The sequence below is a fragment of the Neophocaena asiaeorientalis genome, unplaced genomic scaffold (genome assembly GCF_003031525.2).
Source record: "Neophocaena asiaeorientalis asiaeorientalis breed wild unplaced genomic scaffold, Neophocaena_asiaeorientalis_V1.1 scaffold521, whole genome shotgun sequence".
Taxonomy (NCBI): domain Eukaryota; kingdom Metazoa; phylum Chordata; class Mammalia; order Artiodactyla; family Phocoenidae; genus Neophocaena; species Neophocaena asiaeorientalis.
In genome coordinates, this window is record NW_020174712.1 from 6,350,065 (window position 1) to 6,366,551 (window position 16,487).

The 16,487-nt window shown below is 37.9% G+C and overlaps 1 protein-coding gene across 2 annotated transcripts in view; it reads left to right on the forward strand.

Moving 5' to 3' along the window:
- FGL1 (fibrinogen like 1) overlaps positions 1-13,696 on the forward strand; it is a 57,169-nt gene extending 43,473 nt beyond the window's left edge. For both annotated transcript variants that reach the window (XM_024759869.1, XM_024759870.1), the window contains exons 4-8: positions 5,494-5,653; positions 5,895-5,992; positions 9,104-9,192; positions 9,362-9,549; positions 13,332-13,696. In XM_024759869.1, the coding sequence (XP_024615637.1) occupies positions 5,494-5,653; positions 5,895-5,992; positions 9,104-9,192; positions 9,362-9,549; positions 13,332-13,491 (695 nt within the window). In that variant the 3' untranslated portion in view covers positions 13,492-13,696. The remainder of the gene's footprint in view (positions 1-5,493; positions 5,654-5,894; positions 5,993-9,103; positions 9,193-9,361; positions 9,550-13,331) is intronic.
- Positions 13,697-16,487: the final 2,791 nt, after the last annotated feature.

The window sequence follows — 16,487 nt, forward strand, 5'->3', positions numbered from 1 at the left end:
TTAATTGGTGGAACAAATCAGATGGAAAAAAAAAGAGAGGGCAGATGCTTCAAATGTACTCATGGAGTAAAACAAGATATTTATTTGAATAACAACTCAGAGGAAGGTAACAGGTTGGTCTGCAAAGGATATGTGATTCCAAAAGTAGGAACAAAACTTATCTCAAGGGCAAGAAACTGATCAGTGTAAGAGAAGAAGTACCAGGGAATTCCCTGGCGGTCCAGTAGTTAGGACTCGGCACTTTCACTGCCATGGCCTGGCCCGATCCCTGGTCAGGGAGCTATGATCCCGCAAGCTGCATGGTGCGGCTGTAAAAAAAAAAAAAAAGTACCATTATTCCAAATACCAAACCAAGCTCCAGCGTGTCTATTTAAACAATCTAAGTGGGTTGTCAACACAGATTCAAGTGTCAGATAATGGCAGGAGGCAGGCAGTTGGGTGTTTGTTACAGGGACTGTGCAACCAGTCCTGGGAAGAGTGAGGTTTAAGCACTAAAACTCTCACCACTGTGTTGAGAGTGCTGGGAGCAGAACTTAGGAACTTAGGAAACTTAGGAAACAAGGAGTAAGGCAAGAAATTGGTTACTAGGAAATTGAAATACCAAGGACAGCGCAGAACTGACTGTATAAGTAGGAGTTGGGTAGAAGAGTCATAGGGACAGGGTCTAGACAAACTATTATAGTGTGTGTGTGTGTGTGTGTGTGTGTGTGTGTGTGTTAAAAAATTATAGCATGCATAATATGATAATAGACATTCTAGATAATAGACATTCTAGATGACTGTTTCTGGGTATAACAGCTAAAAAAATTCCAGAAGGCAGTAGATCTGTTTTTATGATTATGTGTTTATGATGGTGTGTTTATGATGAAGCAAGCATGAAGGAGAAGGAGGAATAAGCTATGAAATATAAATCCAGTTCAATTGTATTTTATTTTTCAGCATATAGGAAAATAGTACTAGAGAGCCTACCAAGGACAAACACTCAATAAATAAAATATATAATAAGACATAAATTATATATAAAATATATAAAAATTTGCTCACACCAAAGTGTATGTTTTTGGTCTCCTTAAATTAAAAAATTAAGTATACATGTATATGATCTGTAGAAATAAATTTCTTTGTTCTTATTTACAAGTTACTGTATTATTACTAAATCAATTATTTTCTGAATTCTAATTCATCTCATAGTAGAAAATGCCTAATTACATACAACCTAGCAATTTTTGAAAACAATGCACAAATCACATGTTTTTTTTTTTTTTTTTTTCAAAAAAAGGTACAAAGTTTATTATTAGAGACACAGCATACATGTGGGAGAGCACACAGAGAAACAGTTTATTTATTTAAGACAGAAGCGAGGCAGAAATACACACCCAGAGAGAAAGGGTGTGGGTGTCCTCCCTAATGAGGAGCGCAGTAAAGAGGGGGTCAAATCATGTATATAGGGCAGTTCTTCCAGGTCTTTGTTTACCTTTGGCCAGTTATCTTGTTTCTTTTTTCACACCTGACCTGCCCTAGAAATCTCTCCAACATGCATGCACATCTTTTTGCCAAGATGGATTTCAGTGCAGAGGCCTGTGGGAGATTTGACAACATTTGTTATGGGGTCGTGCCCCTCCCTTTTTGACCCCTGAGGAGCTTTTCTGCACATATGCAGTTGGGAAGGTAATAGATGTGGTCATCTTATCTCTTTACTCTAGCAGAGCTCAGCTCCTGCCCTAACTTTGTCTTTGGAGTGTCAGGGAAAACAAAGCTCCAATTTACTCCTCTGGACAAACTCCAGCTGTCCAGCCCAAGGCCCCATCTACCTCCTATCTCAGTATCTTTTTTTTTTTTTGAATTTTATTTTATTTTATTTTTTATACAGCAGGTTCTTATTAGTCATCCATTTTATACACACCAGTGTATACACGTCAATCCCAGTCTCCCAATTCATCACACCACCACCATTTTTATACAACATATAATTAAACGTATTTTTTTAATCTTTTGGGTGTGATTGAATTATGTGCCTACATTAAAAGATTGTAGTACCAAATTCACACTAATTGGTGACAATCATAACAACCTTTGGTATCACATCTGTTCAGCCAAGACCACTAGTTTAACCATGCCCACTTCTGCAGGAGCCCCCAGTCTTTATGAGACAGTCTCTCAAGGCAGTATGTGTAGTGGTTATTGTAGAGAGTCCAAAGCCTGGTTTCAAAGTCCAGTTGCCCTTGCTAGCCATGGCCTTTGCACAAGTTACTTGACCTCTATGTGCCTCATATTCCTCATCTGTAACATGGAAGTGATAAGAATACCTATCTCTTTGTTGTAAAGATCAAATGAGTTGGACTTTCCTGGTGGTGCAGTGGTTGAGAGTCCGCCTGCCGATGCAGGGGACACGGGTTCGTGCCCCGGTCCGGGAAGATCCCACATGCCGTGGAGCGGCTGGGCCGGTGAGCCGTGGCCGCTGAGCCTGCGCGTCCGGAGCCTGTGCTCCGCAACGGGAGAGGCCACAACAGTGAGAGACCCGCGTACCGCATAAAAAAAAAAAAAAGGAATCCGCCTACCAACGCAGGGGACACGGGTTCGATCCCTGGTCTGGGAAGATCCCACATGCCATGGAGCAACTAAGCCCGTGCGCCACAACTACTGATCCTGTGCTCTAGAGTCCATGAGCCACAGCTACTGAGCCTGCGCACCTCTTGTTGCTCTGCAACAAGAGAAGCCACCGCAAGAAGAAGCCCGCGCACCACAACAAAGTAGCCCCCGCTTGCCGCAACTAGAGAAAGCTCATGTGCAGTAACGAAGACCCAACGCAGCCAAAAATAAAAACTTTTTAAAAAGAGCAGATGAGTTAATACATGTAACATGATTACAAAAGCATTTAGCATTTAGCTCAATGAGTGCCAGCTATCTATCTACATTATTATATCTTCTCTCCCTTGTTTTCAGAGGAAAGAGCCCACCAACCCTCCCATATAAGAATATTGCAACTTCCTCTCTCTCCTCTTAAGTTTTATCTTATGTTGCCTGGGGGTAAGGATGGCAGTGGTAGGGCCAGTTCTGGCATTCCCCAGCATGCTCTGTGGCGTGGTGGCTGAGTTCATGCTGGCCTTTCTTTGAGTTTAGAATGTGGGGTACTTAGTGCCTTTGGTTCTCAGCTTTGGGCTCAGCCACCATTCTGGGACAAGAGGAAAAAGCTCATTTGGCAGGCTGTCATGTCACTTCTTGAAGCTTCAACATTCAGCCTTCCAAAATGGCTTGCTTTCTGCATGATCAGAGAAAGTGTTCACCTCACCCAGTTTAACACAGTGTTTATCAAACAGAGGGCAGGTATCCTTGGCCTCATTCTAGCATTATGTAAGTATCCAAAAATTCTTTTTTTTTTTTAAACTCCCATGAACACAGAGCTCTTTAGCCCCCCTCCTGGGGGCATTGAGTGTGTCGAAACATTTTGAAAAGCATAATTTTAAATATTTAGCTAATATTTTAAACACTACATTGCTTGAACTTTCTATCACAGTGTAAGTCACATTTCCCCCAGGCAGGCTCCTTAACTTATTTGCTATAAGCAATTGAGCTACTGGCACTTTTTTGATGTTTATTTATTTGTTGGGGTTTTGTTCTTTTTTTTCAGTTGAAATCCTTCCTCTGGATCTTAAGTTGTGTTTGGCATTTTCCTCTGGGAAGAAGAAAAATTTTTTAAAAACTTAAACTCAGAGTTGGCATAAAATAAAAACAAATAGAAAATGTTGGCTGAAAACTCCATATTCACAGAGTTTTCCAGAGGCAACTGTTATAGCTAATCATTTTCATATTTGCTTGGAAAATGGTCTGGAACTTGTGAGTCTTTACTATTCAGCTCTTTGGTAGGTAATTAAATGTAAGCAAAGAGCTCCTTTCCTAACAACGTTAAAATCTGCTTACTTTAATGAAAAATATTGTGTGATATACTTGATCACAGATGTAAGCTTTTGAATAACATTGAACTAATTTTAGATAATCATTTTCCCATTGTTTTTCTGCTTGTTTAATTGCCAAAACAGGATTTTTAAAAAATAATCCAGCATGTATAAAGAACACTTGGGCTTCTGAATCTCAAAAATAAATATATGAATAAAACCTAAATCGTTAGAAAAATGAACATTTCACCAAAGCAGTAGTATATGATTGGTCTCAACCTGATAAGGGTTTTTAGAAAGTGATGAAGGTTCTTTATTTTCATTTCTCTTCTGATTCCTATTGGCTATTCAATCTATTTAATGTGGAGTATATTTTATTTGTAACAAAATTGTTGTAGACAATTTGGCATCAAAACAATGAAAGTGAAGAAAGAACTTAAAATATGCTAAAAGAATGGAATTATCCAATCAGGAAGAGAAATTTTTTATTGGGTACAATTTAACATAAAACATTATATTAGTTTCTGGTGTACGACATAAGGATTTGATATTTGTATGTATTGTGAAATAATCACCACGGTAAGTCTAGTTAACATCCATTGCCATACATAGTTACAGAATTGTAGAAAATGTTTTTTTTCTTAAAAAGGAAGGAAATAAAATGATAAGGGTAAAATTTGAAAGTTTGTGATGTTAAATTATAGTATTTTTATTCAAAAGTCTGTGACTGGGTTTCCTTGAAACTATCTCTTTACAGTGGCCACGAATTCAACTACCCTAAAACATAGCTTCCTGGGCGTCTAAACAACAGTGAGTCCATACTTGCCATATTCTCGAAGTCAGTACAGATCAGCCTAGATAAGACCAAATAGATATTAATTTATCCCACGCTCAAGTGGTTTAAGAAACAGATATTATTTTTTGGTGACAAACTGGTAGCTATGTTTGCTTCAGGGGTCAAAGAAATACCATAGCAAAGGAGACTGTGGGGACAAAAGTAGAATCTTGCAGTTTTCAGCAAAAACATCTAAGAATGCATGGACTGTTATAAATTTCAGTGGGTTAGTAAAAAATCTGATGAGACTGGGAGGTTATAAGAATCTAACCAGAAGATTACTATTTTGAGTTCACTTCCAGATGTTCAGAATGATTTATGTTGCTCTAAGTCAGGATAATCTATATTAAATTATTTGTTTGGTGTTATATTTCTACTTTCATTTTAGTGTCACAGAAGAGAAAATTTCCTCTGTTCTGTCTGATAAAGCTGTAAGTTTCACTTAAGTATACTGTGCTTAACTGAAACATATACTTTTAATTGTTTTCTACAAGAATCAGAAATGAAAAACCAGATACATACTTCACTGTTTTATTTTTTCCATGATCATATCAAGAAGGCAGATGTTAGTTAAATACTAGGAAAAGAAATAAATAAGAATTTCCTAATAGCCACTGGAAGATGTACAAGATTCAGTTTTAAACAGCTGCTTATCTACATCATGTATTTATCTGTCTCCATTAGTATTGAGTAATCTCATTCAGAGGCTCCCTTTAAAAAAAAGAGACAGATAACAAGTACTACATTACCTTGTTTTCCAAACAGATTGTTCAGAGATTTTCAATGATGGGTATAAGCAGAGTGGATTTTACCAAATCAAACCTCTCCAGAGCCCAGCAGAATTCTCTGTTTATTGTGACATGTCCGATGGAGGAGGGTGGACTGTAATTCAGAGACGATCTGATGGCAGTGAGAACTTTAACAGGTGTGTTAATTATGACATAAGGATTTATCTGGAGTAGGAAATGTGAGGTTTACAATAAGTTAAGCCTTTTTATTATATCCTGAAGTGTATTAATTAGACAGAATTTCATTCTCTCTTAATAATAATAAAATACATTAGCTAATCAAGAAAATATTGGGGGTAGGGATGGAGGTGCACACCTTGGGTACTGCAAAGGTCCATTTGGATTTTGCTAAAGTCAGCTTTCACTTTAATTTTTTAGAGACTGGAATGACTATGAAAACGGCTTTGGAAATTTTGTCCAAAAAAATGGTGAATATTGGCTGGGTAATAGAAATCTTCACTTATTGACTACACAAGGTAAAGTTTGCCTAATATCAACTTCATCTGAAATACAATAAAAAGAACACAAATATTTTTCACTAAATCATAGGCAATAGAACTAATTCAGTAACTACTATGATTTGCAGATGGCAATGATCGCTTTTGGGCAATAATTCCCTTTGTAAAATGTGGCTGCTTGCACCTGGGTTGTGGGAGGGAGATTTCTCATATATTTTTGTTCTGTTCCTTGGAAGGAAAACTAATGTTATAATCATTCTTTTTAAATGCCTTGAGTGCCTCAAAACATATATATTGTATCAGTTATCTGTTGGCACAATAAAACTGTGTAACAAGACATAAATTTAGTGGCTTAAAACAACACCTGTTTCTTATTTCTCACAGATCTACAGGTTGGCTGGGTGGCTTTGCTGATCAGGGCTGAGCTCTGCTAATCTTGGCTCAGCTTGCTCATGGGTTGATGATCAACTTCCTGGTCACCTGGAGGCTGGCTGTTCTAGGCTAGCCTTGGATAGAATGCTTCAGCTCACTCCATTTGCTCTCTCATCTTCCAGCTGGCTAGTCTGGACTTGCTCTTGAAGCAGAGGCAGAGTTCCAAGAGAGACAGTGGAAGCACATAACGTTCTTGAGACGCAGACTCAGAAATGGCACATGGTCATTTTCACTGCCTTCTATTGGTGAAAGCAAGTCACAGGACCAACTCAGACGTAAGGGGAAAGGAAATAGACTTAATGGGAGGAGTTACGAAGTCTCATTGCAAAGGGAAGGGTGAAGAATTGAGGAATTATGGCAGTTTTTTGGAATCAAATACCACAATATACTAAATATTTTTGTTCCCATTCCACTTCCAAATTTTATTTTGAAAAATTTCCAAGACACAGCAAAACTGGGAAAAGTTTCAACCTACCACCGAGATTTTACATTAACATTTTAATCCCGTATCTATCCATCTATCCATCCATCAATCTATTTTTTTGGACATATTTCAAAGTAAATTGTGTACATCTGTATAAGTCCCCCTATATGCTTTTGCATGGATATCTTTAACTAGAGTTCAGTATTTGTCTAAAATATCACGAGTTTAATAATTCGTTGTCCAAGCTTCTCTTTCCCATGTTCTTTTGCTCCAATCCTTTACCTTCCTTACCTTAGTTGCTATCTCAGATTATAGTCAGTTCCACTCAAATCTGATTCTTAATGTTTCATAAAAGGCAACTGTATCGCTCAGGAAAACATGCTAAATCACACTGGCAATACACTAAATGTAAGAGCAAGGGTTTATTTTTTCCAAATAAGTTAAGGAAAGTGATTGGTGCTTCTATATTCATAATAGTATGATCATAATTATAGAGATCTTTGAGACACCAGAATAGTAACTCAGAGAGGATGGATAATCCTAGACGTCTGATGCTTTCTTTGTATATTCTTCTTGTGATCAGTGCTCTCTAAATTTCAATGTACTTATTATCCCACTTTTAAGTGTTTTATGATAGATATATAACATTTATCATACCAGCTTCTGTTTCTTTCACACATTAATATGCATCTGATTTCTTGTTGAAACTATGAAAACCCCAAGAAGTAACCTTTGGCTCCTTCTAAACATACAAAATTCAAAGTTATTATTTTTCAAATTATTATTAAGTGTTTATTTGCCCAGATGCGCTTTGCCAACACATCTGCTTCCCCTTCAGGTTTTGATTGGTGTTTCAGGCTGGCTACTCTCACGGTAGCAAAAATGTATTGATCAGTTCCAGGCGTCGCAACTGCATATCACATCATCCCAAGGAAAAACAGTGCCTTTGACCTTGCATTTCTTAATTATGAGAGCCTTTAAGGCTAAGGAGTTGCCTCTGAAAATAGCTTTATCCCCATTATACACATTTTGGCTGAAGTGTTTGTAATAAAGTTAATTTAGAAATGGTCTGTAATTGAACTTTTATTTACTCATTGACCAAAGAGATATTTAGATGGTTACCTAAAAGTCTGAATCTCTTCCATAATACAAAGCACTTTTGTTAGGAGCCTTGACTTAGCCTGTGTTACTGCTCTTGTCCCCTTTGCAGTCTTAGCTCACATAACATTTAGTATGTTTTGATCAGGTGAAAGTGGCCTCTTCCTTGAAACCCCACTTTAGAGAGCTCCATGGGACAAGGAATTTGTGGGGCCAGAGTGCCTCCTAGACTCGCTCCAGTGGTGGGGAATCTAGCATTCCCTGCCCAAGAAGCCTTGAACTTGTCTCCAGGACCTGCGCATGCCTCTTCTTCATCTGTCCCCACTGTGGGACAATTATACAGCTGGTGTGTTCACCCCTAACTCTGAGGGGAGGTAAAGAAAGAGCTTTTATTTTGGTGTAAAAAGAGCGTGGGTGTGCAGCCTGGAACGCCCATGCGTGTGGGCAAAGCCCCTTGCTGTGTGTGGTGGAGACAGAGGTGGAAGAGAAGGGAAGTAGACCACAGACCAGGCCTGCATGCCGTGTCTCCATGTTCCGGCCCGGAACTGGGAGGCAGCCAAGACTAAATTCAAACCTGATCTTACAGGTCACTGTGAAAGTTTATTTATCAAAGTAGGAGGATTGAATATAGTTATTATCTAACAGTTTGATTTATAACTTTTTATGTTTCTGACAATAGTTCTATTTCTGAAAAAGAATAGTCTTTGTTATTTGCAAATGATGGGACAATGAAGAAAAGATGATTACTTGATGATATCGACTATTTCAGTCATTATTTATATTTAAGATCAACATTCTTACCAAAAGTAAGAAAAAGAGGATAAACGTTTAAACGTCTTAAAACTTATTTTATTGTTAGATTTCTTAATCTACTTACTAAAAAATGACTTGCTTTCTGTTGTTCTTTGCCAAGTGAATTACACTGGTTTTTACCTGTGATAGATGTAGTAGAAATGTTCTACCTTTAATATTGCGTCCCTAATTTTTTTCGAGTAAAGTACACAACAAAACATTCACGTTGTAAATACAATGGAGTCACTGCTTATTCTTTGAAAACTGACTCATGGCAGAAGGAAATGGTCTAAGTAAAATAGAGCCGCAAATTGTTTTTAAGCCTCAGTAAGTCAGTGTCATCTTACAAATTAAAAAAAAAAAACTACGATTTTTTTTTTCAGGAGACTACACATTAAAAATCAACCTTGCAGATTTTGAAAAAAATAGCCGTTATGCACAATACAGAAATTTCAAAGTTGGAGATGAAAAGGTACTAACATTTTCAAATAACTAACATCATGAATTAACATGTAAAACATACAATATAAACCTGAAGTCAGGGGAAACAAAAATATGCAATAGAACCTAATCTTTTATTTATTAAATAAGCCTGTTAAAATAGTAACAACTGATAATGGAAGTCACCTCTTTTCCTTTAGAATTCCTATGATTTGCATATTGGGGAATATTCTGGAACAGCTGGAGACTCCCTGGCAGGGAATTTTCATCCTGAAGTGCAATGGTGGGCCAGTCACCAAAGAATGAAATTCAGCACATGGGACAGAGATAATGACAACTACGAAGGGAACTGTGCAAAAGAAGATCAGTCTGGCTGGTGGTTTAACAGGTTTGACATTTTATAAACATAATTGTAGTGGTGTTGATGATTGCTCACTGGTGGGCATTAATTATAATATATGAGGTGATGTTGGTCTTCTTTGTGATACTGGTATTATTAAATAAACATCTTTATAAGAATTCTTAAGTGATGAAGTACCTTTAAGGATTTGTTCATTGTGTACGTTAGTAAAGCTTGAAAAATATATCATAGAAATAAATCAAATTACTGCTTTTACAAAGATTCTTTGCAAACGGAATCATGGGCGAGTTATTATAAGTAGTGGGTCACAAATTGACACAAAGAAATAGAGAACATTTTCGACATTCTAATAACCAAGTAGCTCTCCACCTTCTCGTATCATACCAAATGGCCATGTTATTGTAATTTTTACTTTTCATTTACTGTGACTTTTATTAAATCATTGAATCCAAGCTCCTTCCAATGCATAAGTTTCCTCTACAACATTCCTGAAACCTAATTCCACCTTCTCACTGAATACTTCAATGTTACTTTATCAGCAAACTTATTCCATTTTTGATTGTACTAAATCAGTTTTTCTTCATTTTCCTTTTATTTGCCTGAAATCTTCCTTCTTATTACTTTGCCAGTTTTTTTTCTCAGTAGCTACAGAGTAATTGTATTCTTTTTCAACTTAATATCTTCGGGTGCTGGATAAGAAGATATTTATTGTATTCCTCAATGTTTTCTCTTCTCTAAGCTAGATATGCCTCATTCCTGTAACTGTTCTCCACCCACGATGGTATCCAGACAGTACCCTTTGTTGTAATCACAAAGTTAAGGCAGGAATGGAAAAATTCAAACAGTCTTCCTTAGAAATAACCTGATAAGCCTGCTATGTCTGCGAAGCAGATGTGCTCAGACTGTTAGGCAGTACATGAGCTTTGAACATCTTTTCTATTTAGAAGACAGGGGCCCCAAAATAACTTTGCATTATAGAATCTTTAGTGAGTATTTCTGGCATGCCGTGTTTTCCATGTAATTGAGGACTAATCATTTAAATTCCATAATCCAAATGTTAACATTTTTTTGATTATGTAAATACTTTAAAAACATTAAGCATCCTCTATTTTATGAAGTGGAGGTATGCCAGACATATGTCTATTTTCCCTAAAATCATGAGAATCGCCATTATGAACATCATGTGTTATTGTGATGTGCTGATTTTAGAGTTGTAGATTCTATGGAGGTACAGCTTGTTGTATATAGTGTGGAGTGTCAAGTTGAATCTAAATAGTTGTAAAAACACTATTTTATCTGGATTTTGCTTTTTTCAAAGTTTGAATCCATTTAATTTTTGGTCATTTTGTAAGGGAAGTGGAACACACACAGCAGTGAGAGGAGACAGAGAAACAAAGTTATCTTTCCTGTTTAACAAGTTGAAGGTGGTGTTAATCTTTTTCCCTAGTGGTTTTCTTGTTCTCTTAAAACCATCTTTATCAGCTTCTCTTCATCCTCCTTTTTCTTCCCCTTATTCTAAGTTAACCTTATGTAAGAATTATCAGCATTATGTAAAACATCTATAATTCACAAAGTTGCAAGCATCCCTTAATGTTTGTTTTGGAACAGAATTCCATACACGGAAATAACAACCACAATGTTACTGTTAGCAGGAGATCAAAACTAAGTACCTACCCAGTTGAACAACAGCTGGCACACAGATTAACAGGCGCTAATAAACGATTTACTTGACTTTAAAGATAGGGGTTCAGGAAGGACAAAGAAAGGCAATTCAGTTGCTGGAGCCACCCAAGGAGCCTGCATTATCCTTGGAGGCAAAGGAGATGATAAGGCTGTGCAGGTGGAAAAACAGAAAAGCTGGAGAGAAAGTCAATTGTTCCAGGAGCTCAGTGCTACTTCTACCATACCTGCTACTTCTGTGGTTTAACTCCATCATCCTCTTCCTCCTTACTCTTTATTTTTCTGTCCCATAGTTCTTCCAAGTTACATGAAATCTTGGCGCTTCATAAGTATATTCCACTTACAAGGCGTTCCTTCTCTGCATAGCAAACTAATCACTGAGTGTTGACGTCTTCTCTGCTTTTCTGGTGTAGCATCTCATGTGTGTGCTCACAGCTACTTCTTCACCAAGGAAGCCCCAATCTAGCTTCAAGTCCAGGCTGTTCTAGAACCTGGAAGATGCTGGAAAATTGGTCTTAGAATTCCTAAGATTTCCTCTGTTGACCAGAGTCAGTTTCCTAATAGCATTCAAATCACAGACCAAATAAAAAAGTACATGTGGTAAATGTCTATAGGAAGACAGAAATATGTCAAAATATATGTTCTGGAGGCTCAATTTAGAGTATTTTGTCTTTTTTTTTTTTTTTTTTTCGGTATGCGGGCCTCTCACTGCTGTGGCCTCTCCCATTGCGGAGCACAGACTCCAGACGCGGAGGCTCAGAGGCCATGGCTCACGGGCCCAGCTGCTCCGCGGCATGTGGGATCTTCCCGGACCGGGGCACGAACCCGTGTCCCCTGTATCGACAGGCAGACTCTCAACCACTGCGCCACCAGGGAAGCCCAGTATTTTGCCTTTTGACGTTACTTTCCATTGCAGTTTTTAAAACACAGTAGGCTCTTAACACTTGCAGATTTAGCATACATGGTTTGGATTAGTTACATCAGTTTAAGTTAGGAGGACAGTACGGTCAGCAGGAGAGAATTACAAGGCGGGTAAGGGATTCAAGCCAGCCACTCAGCGTTTATGGGTAAATTATATGCTTTCTTTGATTCAGTAATTTAGGTGCTTTCCAAAGATTTTAAGAACTATTCCTTGTGAATGTTCTCCTTATGTCCTAATGTCTGATATCTTTTCATTGGTTATATCAATAAATATACAGTAACTAATTTCATAACAGTACACAGAGAATTATCACCTATCCTCAGTTTATCCATATCAGGAACAAAATGTACAGATTCCAAAGGAGGAAGGGGGACATTTAAAAATTTGTGATAACCTAACCAACTTATCTAGGTTGGAGCAATAAATGTAAAAAGTTAACTCAGCAACTAAGACAAATGATTATTGTCTGATGGCTGGGGAAATTTTAAATGGTGGTTTAGGTTTTGTCTTCTTATCCTTGAGCTTAAAATAATTGATGTACTATTGCCTTTTAAGAGGGAGGAAGGGAATTTGAATTACGAAAGCTAAGTCTTGGCAGCAGATGGATGAACACTGTAAGTGTAAAGTATACAGGGGAGCTGGCAAATAGAGCAGCGCGCCACGCCTTGCTTTGTTAACCCATACTGCTCTGGCTAAGGCTCAGGCTTACAAGGTCATGTTTTTGCTTGCTTGTTTTCTCCCTCCCTCCCTCCCTCCCTCCCTTCCTTCCTCCCTTCCTTCCTTCCTCCCTTCCTTCCTTCCTCCCTTCCTTTTCTATTAAGAACAGAACTCCTTCTTTATCAGTACTCTATAAGTGGCCTAGGTTTTATCCTGAGAGTTGTTATGGTACTAAAACCCACCAGTTTAAAAAACTCATGTTGTAGAATCACTTGGCTTTTGGAAACTGATAAATATTCCCTTATCTAAAAATGGCAGAGGGAGTTCCCTGGTGGTCCAGTGGTTAGGACTCCACACTCTCACTGCCAAGGGTGTGGGTTCAATCCCTGTATGGGGAACTAAGATCCCACAAGCCGCTCGGTGTGGCCAAAAAAAAAGACAGAATTCATAATTAAAATGTTTTTAATCATTTGCTAGCAAAATAAAATGGTTTCTTTCAAAGGGTATTTTTCTAGTCTGATTGTTTTGTGTTTATTTTTCCTCCCACTAGGTGTCACTCTGCAAACCTGAATGGTTTATATCACACTGGCCCCTACACGGCTAAATCAGACAATGGGATAGTCTGGTACACCTGGCATGGATGGTGGTATTCCTTGAAATCTGTGGTTATGAAAATTAGGCCAAATGATTTTATTCCAAATATTGTTTAATTGTCCCTGCTGGGCTTTCATTTCTGCAGTTCATCTTGGTTTAAGTGATTTGAAAAATAGCAAATCTGAACCTTCACATGTATAATGATGGCAGTTGTTATGTGCACTACTTTTCTTACTTGCCTTTATGACTTAATGTACTTTCAGTACAGCAAATATGTGATATTCACCAAATAAATGTAGATTATGTTACTATTTAATTGAATTCCTACGTGCAAAGGACTACAATAAGAGATTATTGCTGAACAAAAAATAAAAAGCATAGAGTATATACATGACTTGGGAGATAACACAGCATAAACTTATAATAAATTACATATGAATGTAGTTTTAAAAATACATGAAAAATATCCAGCAAATAATGAATTGCCAAATCAACTGCGTGGAAAATAAATATTATGAATCGAGAATGAACTCAGGTCTCTGACTGCAAAGCTAGAACTTTAAATACAACCCAGGATCTTAATCACTATAAAACACTTTCTCGTATTTTTAGGATGTTTATGTAGATTACACACTTCTTTCAGAAGCCTCATTTTAATTCTTATACCAATCCTGTGAGGTATTATTATCCCCATTTAAAAGAGCTGAGAATCTGAGAGGCTGTTATTGCTCCAAGTTACAAAGCTAATAAGTAGGGGAACAAGGACTCAAATCCAAGTCTTCACATGCTGAATCAAATGTATTGCACCCACGCTGCAACTTCTGGGATGTGTCAGACACAGAGGACGCACTTCAAACCCACGTGAAGTTTTTTGGATAAAAACATACACTAACCATACAACCACAAAAATATAAATAATTCTAAAAGCTGATAAGTATGAAGAAAAAATGTGTGCCTGGGGGATGTATAGCAGGGAACCTGACCTGGCTTGGGGAAGGGGGGGTCAGAGAAGTTTCCCAGAAGAACTAACTTTTTGAGCTGAGATCTTTTAACTAGATGTTATGTGGGAAATCATTGCAGGCAGAGAGAAATCCTTGTGTAAAGTACACAAAGCAAAAAGTGCATGGAAACAAAAAAAGGCTAGAGAGGCAATATGACTTAGTGATCCTTACATCCTTAAACCATGGATTCTGCCAGCTAATAGCTGTGTGACCTTGGGTAGGTACTTAACTTCTCTGAACTTCAGTAATCTCATCTGTAAGATGAAGATTATAACAGTACCTGCCTCATAGGGTTGAGTTGAGGATTACACAAGTAAAGTACTTAGAATAATGCCTTGCACAAAGTAAGCAGTCAATAAGAACTAGCCGTAATTATTAGTGAAGTTGGCATTAAGGGGCAATAATAACAGATGTCTTGAAATAATGGGTCACATAAAGATGTTAAGGTTGGGACTTCCCCAGTGGTCCAGTGGCTAAGACTCCGCACTTCCACTGCAGGGGCCGTGGGTTCGAGCCCTGGTCGACAAACTAAGATCCCACATGCTTCCCGGGCTGCCAAAACAAACAAAAAAGATGTTAGGGTTAGTTGTACTGATACTTTATCCTCTAAACAGTGCTTCCCAAAGCAGGCTTCTCAAACTTTAATGTCATACCAATCACCTGGGCATCTAGTTAAAGTGATTCTGGGGTGGGGCCTCAGCTTCTAGTTGTTTAACAAGTTTTCAGGTGATGCATATTTAGGAATCTGGTCTAGGGATCCCACTTGGAAAAATGTAGGCAACGGTAGTTCTGTGGAATAGTAATAGTTAATACAGGAAGAAAAGGGCTCCTTGATCAAATGAGTCTAGGAGAAGACACAAAATTCAACAGATTTCTTCTCTTGAGTCTTTCTCAGGTCCTTTAATATGCTTAGGCGCATTGTGAAGTTCCAAAAGGAACATACAGTAGTCCCCCCGCTTACCTGCAGTTTCCCTTTCCAAGGTTTCAGTTACCCACCGTCAACCATGGTCTGAAAATTTCGAATAGAAAATTTCAGAAATGAACAATTTACATTTGAAATCATGCAGCTTCTGAGTAGCGTGATGAAAGCTTGCGTGCATCTGCTGCATCCCGCGCGGACGTAAATCTTCCCTTTGTCTGGAGTTTCCCACCTGTTACTTAGTAGCCGCTTCAGTATCCGATCAACTGTCTGGGTAACGCAATGCTTATATTCAAGAGACCCTTGCTTTACTTCATAATGGCCCCCAAGCGCAAAAGTAGTGATGCTATTGGTTCGGATGTGCCAGAGAGGAGCTGTAAAGTGCTTCATTTAAGTGAAAAAGTGAAAATTCTCAGTGAGGAAAGAAAAAAAATCATCTGCTGGGATTGCTAAGATCTACGGTAAGACCGAATCTCCTTTCTGTGAAATTGTGAAAAAAAAAGAAATTTGTGCTGGTTTTGCTGTCGCACCTCAAACTGCAAAAATTACAGCCACAGAGCATGGAAAGTGCTTAGTTAAGATGGAAAAGGCATTACATTTGTACAATAAAATGTTGTGGGAGAAAGAGACCATGGTCATATAACTTTTATTACAGTGTATTATTATTTTATTATTGTTATTAATCTCTTACTATGCCTGATTTATAAATTAAACTTTATCATTGGTATGTATGTATAGGAAAAAAAAGTATATATAGGGTTCAGTACAGTCCACGGTTTTAGGCATCCGCTGAGGACCTTTGAATGTATTCTCCGCAGATAAAGGGTGAACCATTTTTGCACTTTTAGATCTAGTTAGGAGTGTGTTCAGCTGCAAGATGTACATCACTTATTATGGAAGTCCAGACGAATGGGGATTTGTTCATCTTACATAACAAGAACTCAGGAGGTAGGAGGTTGCTGACCTTGGTTCAGTGCTCTGCAGTGTGGAAGCTGATCTCTCTGCAACTCACTTTGCCCTCCCTTCAAAATCACAAGTTTTCTACTTCAGTTTCTACTTTGAGTCCATTTGAAAGCAGGAAGAAGGGCGAAGGGTCAATAGACTTCAATTTATGCCTTATTGGCCAGAATTTTGTCATGTAGTTATTCTATCTGGAAGTAAGATCATGAAAGAGAATATTTAATTTTATAGT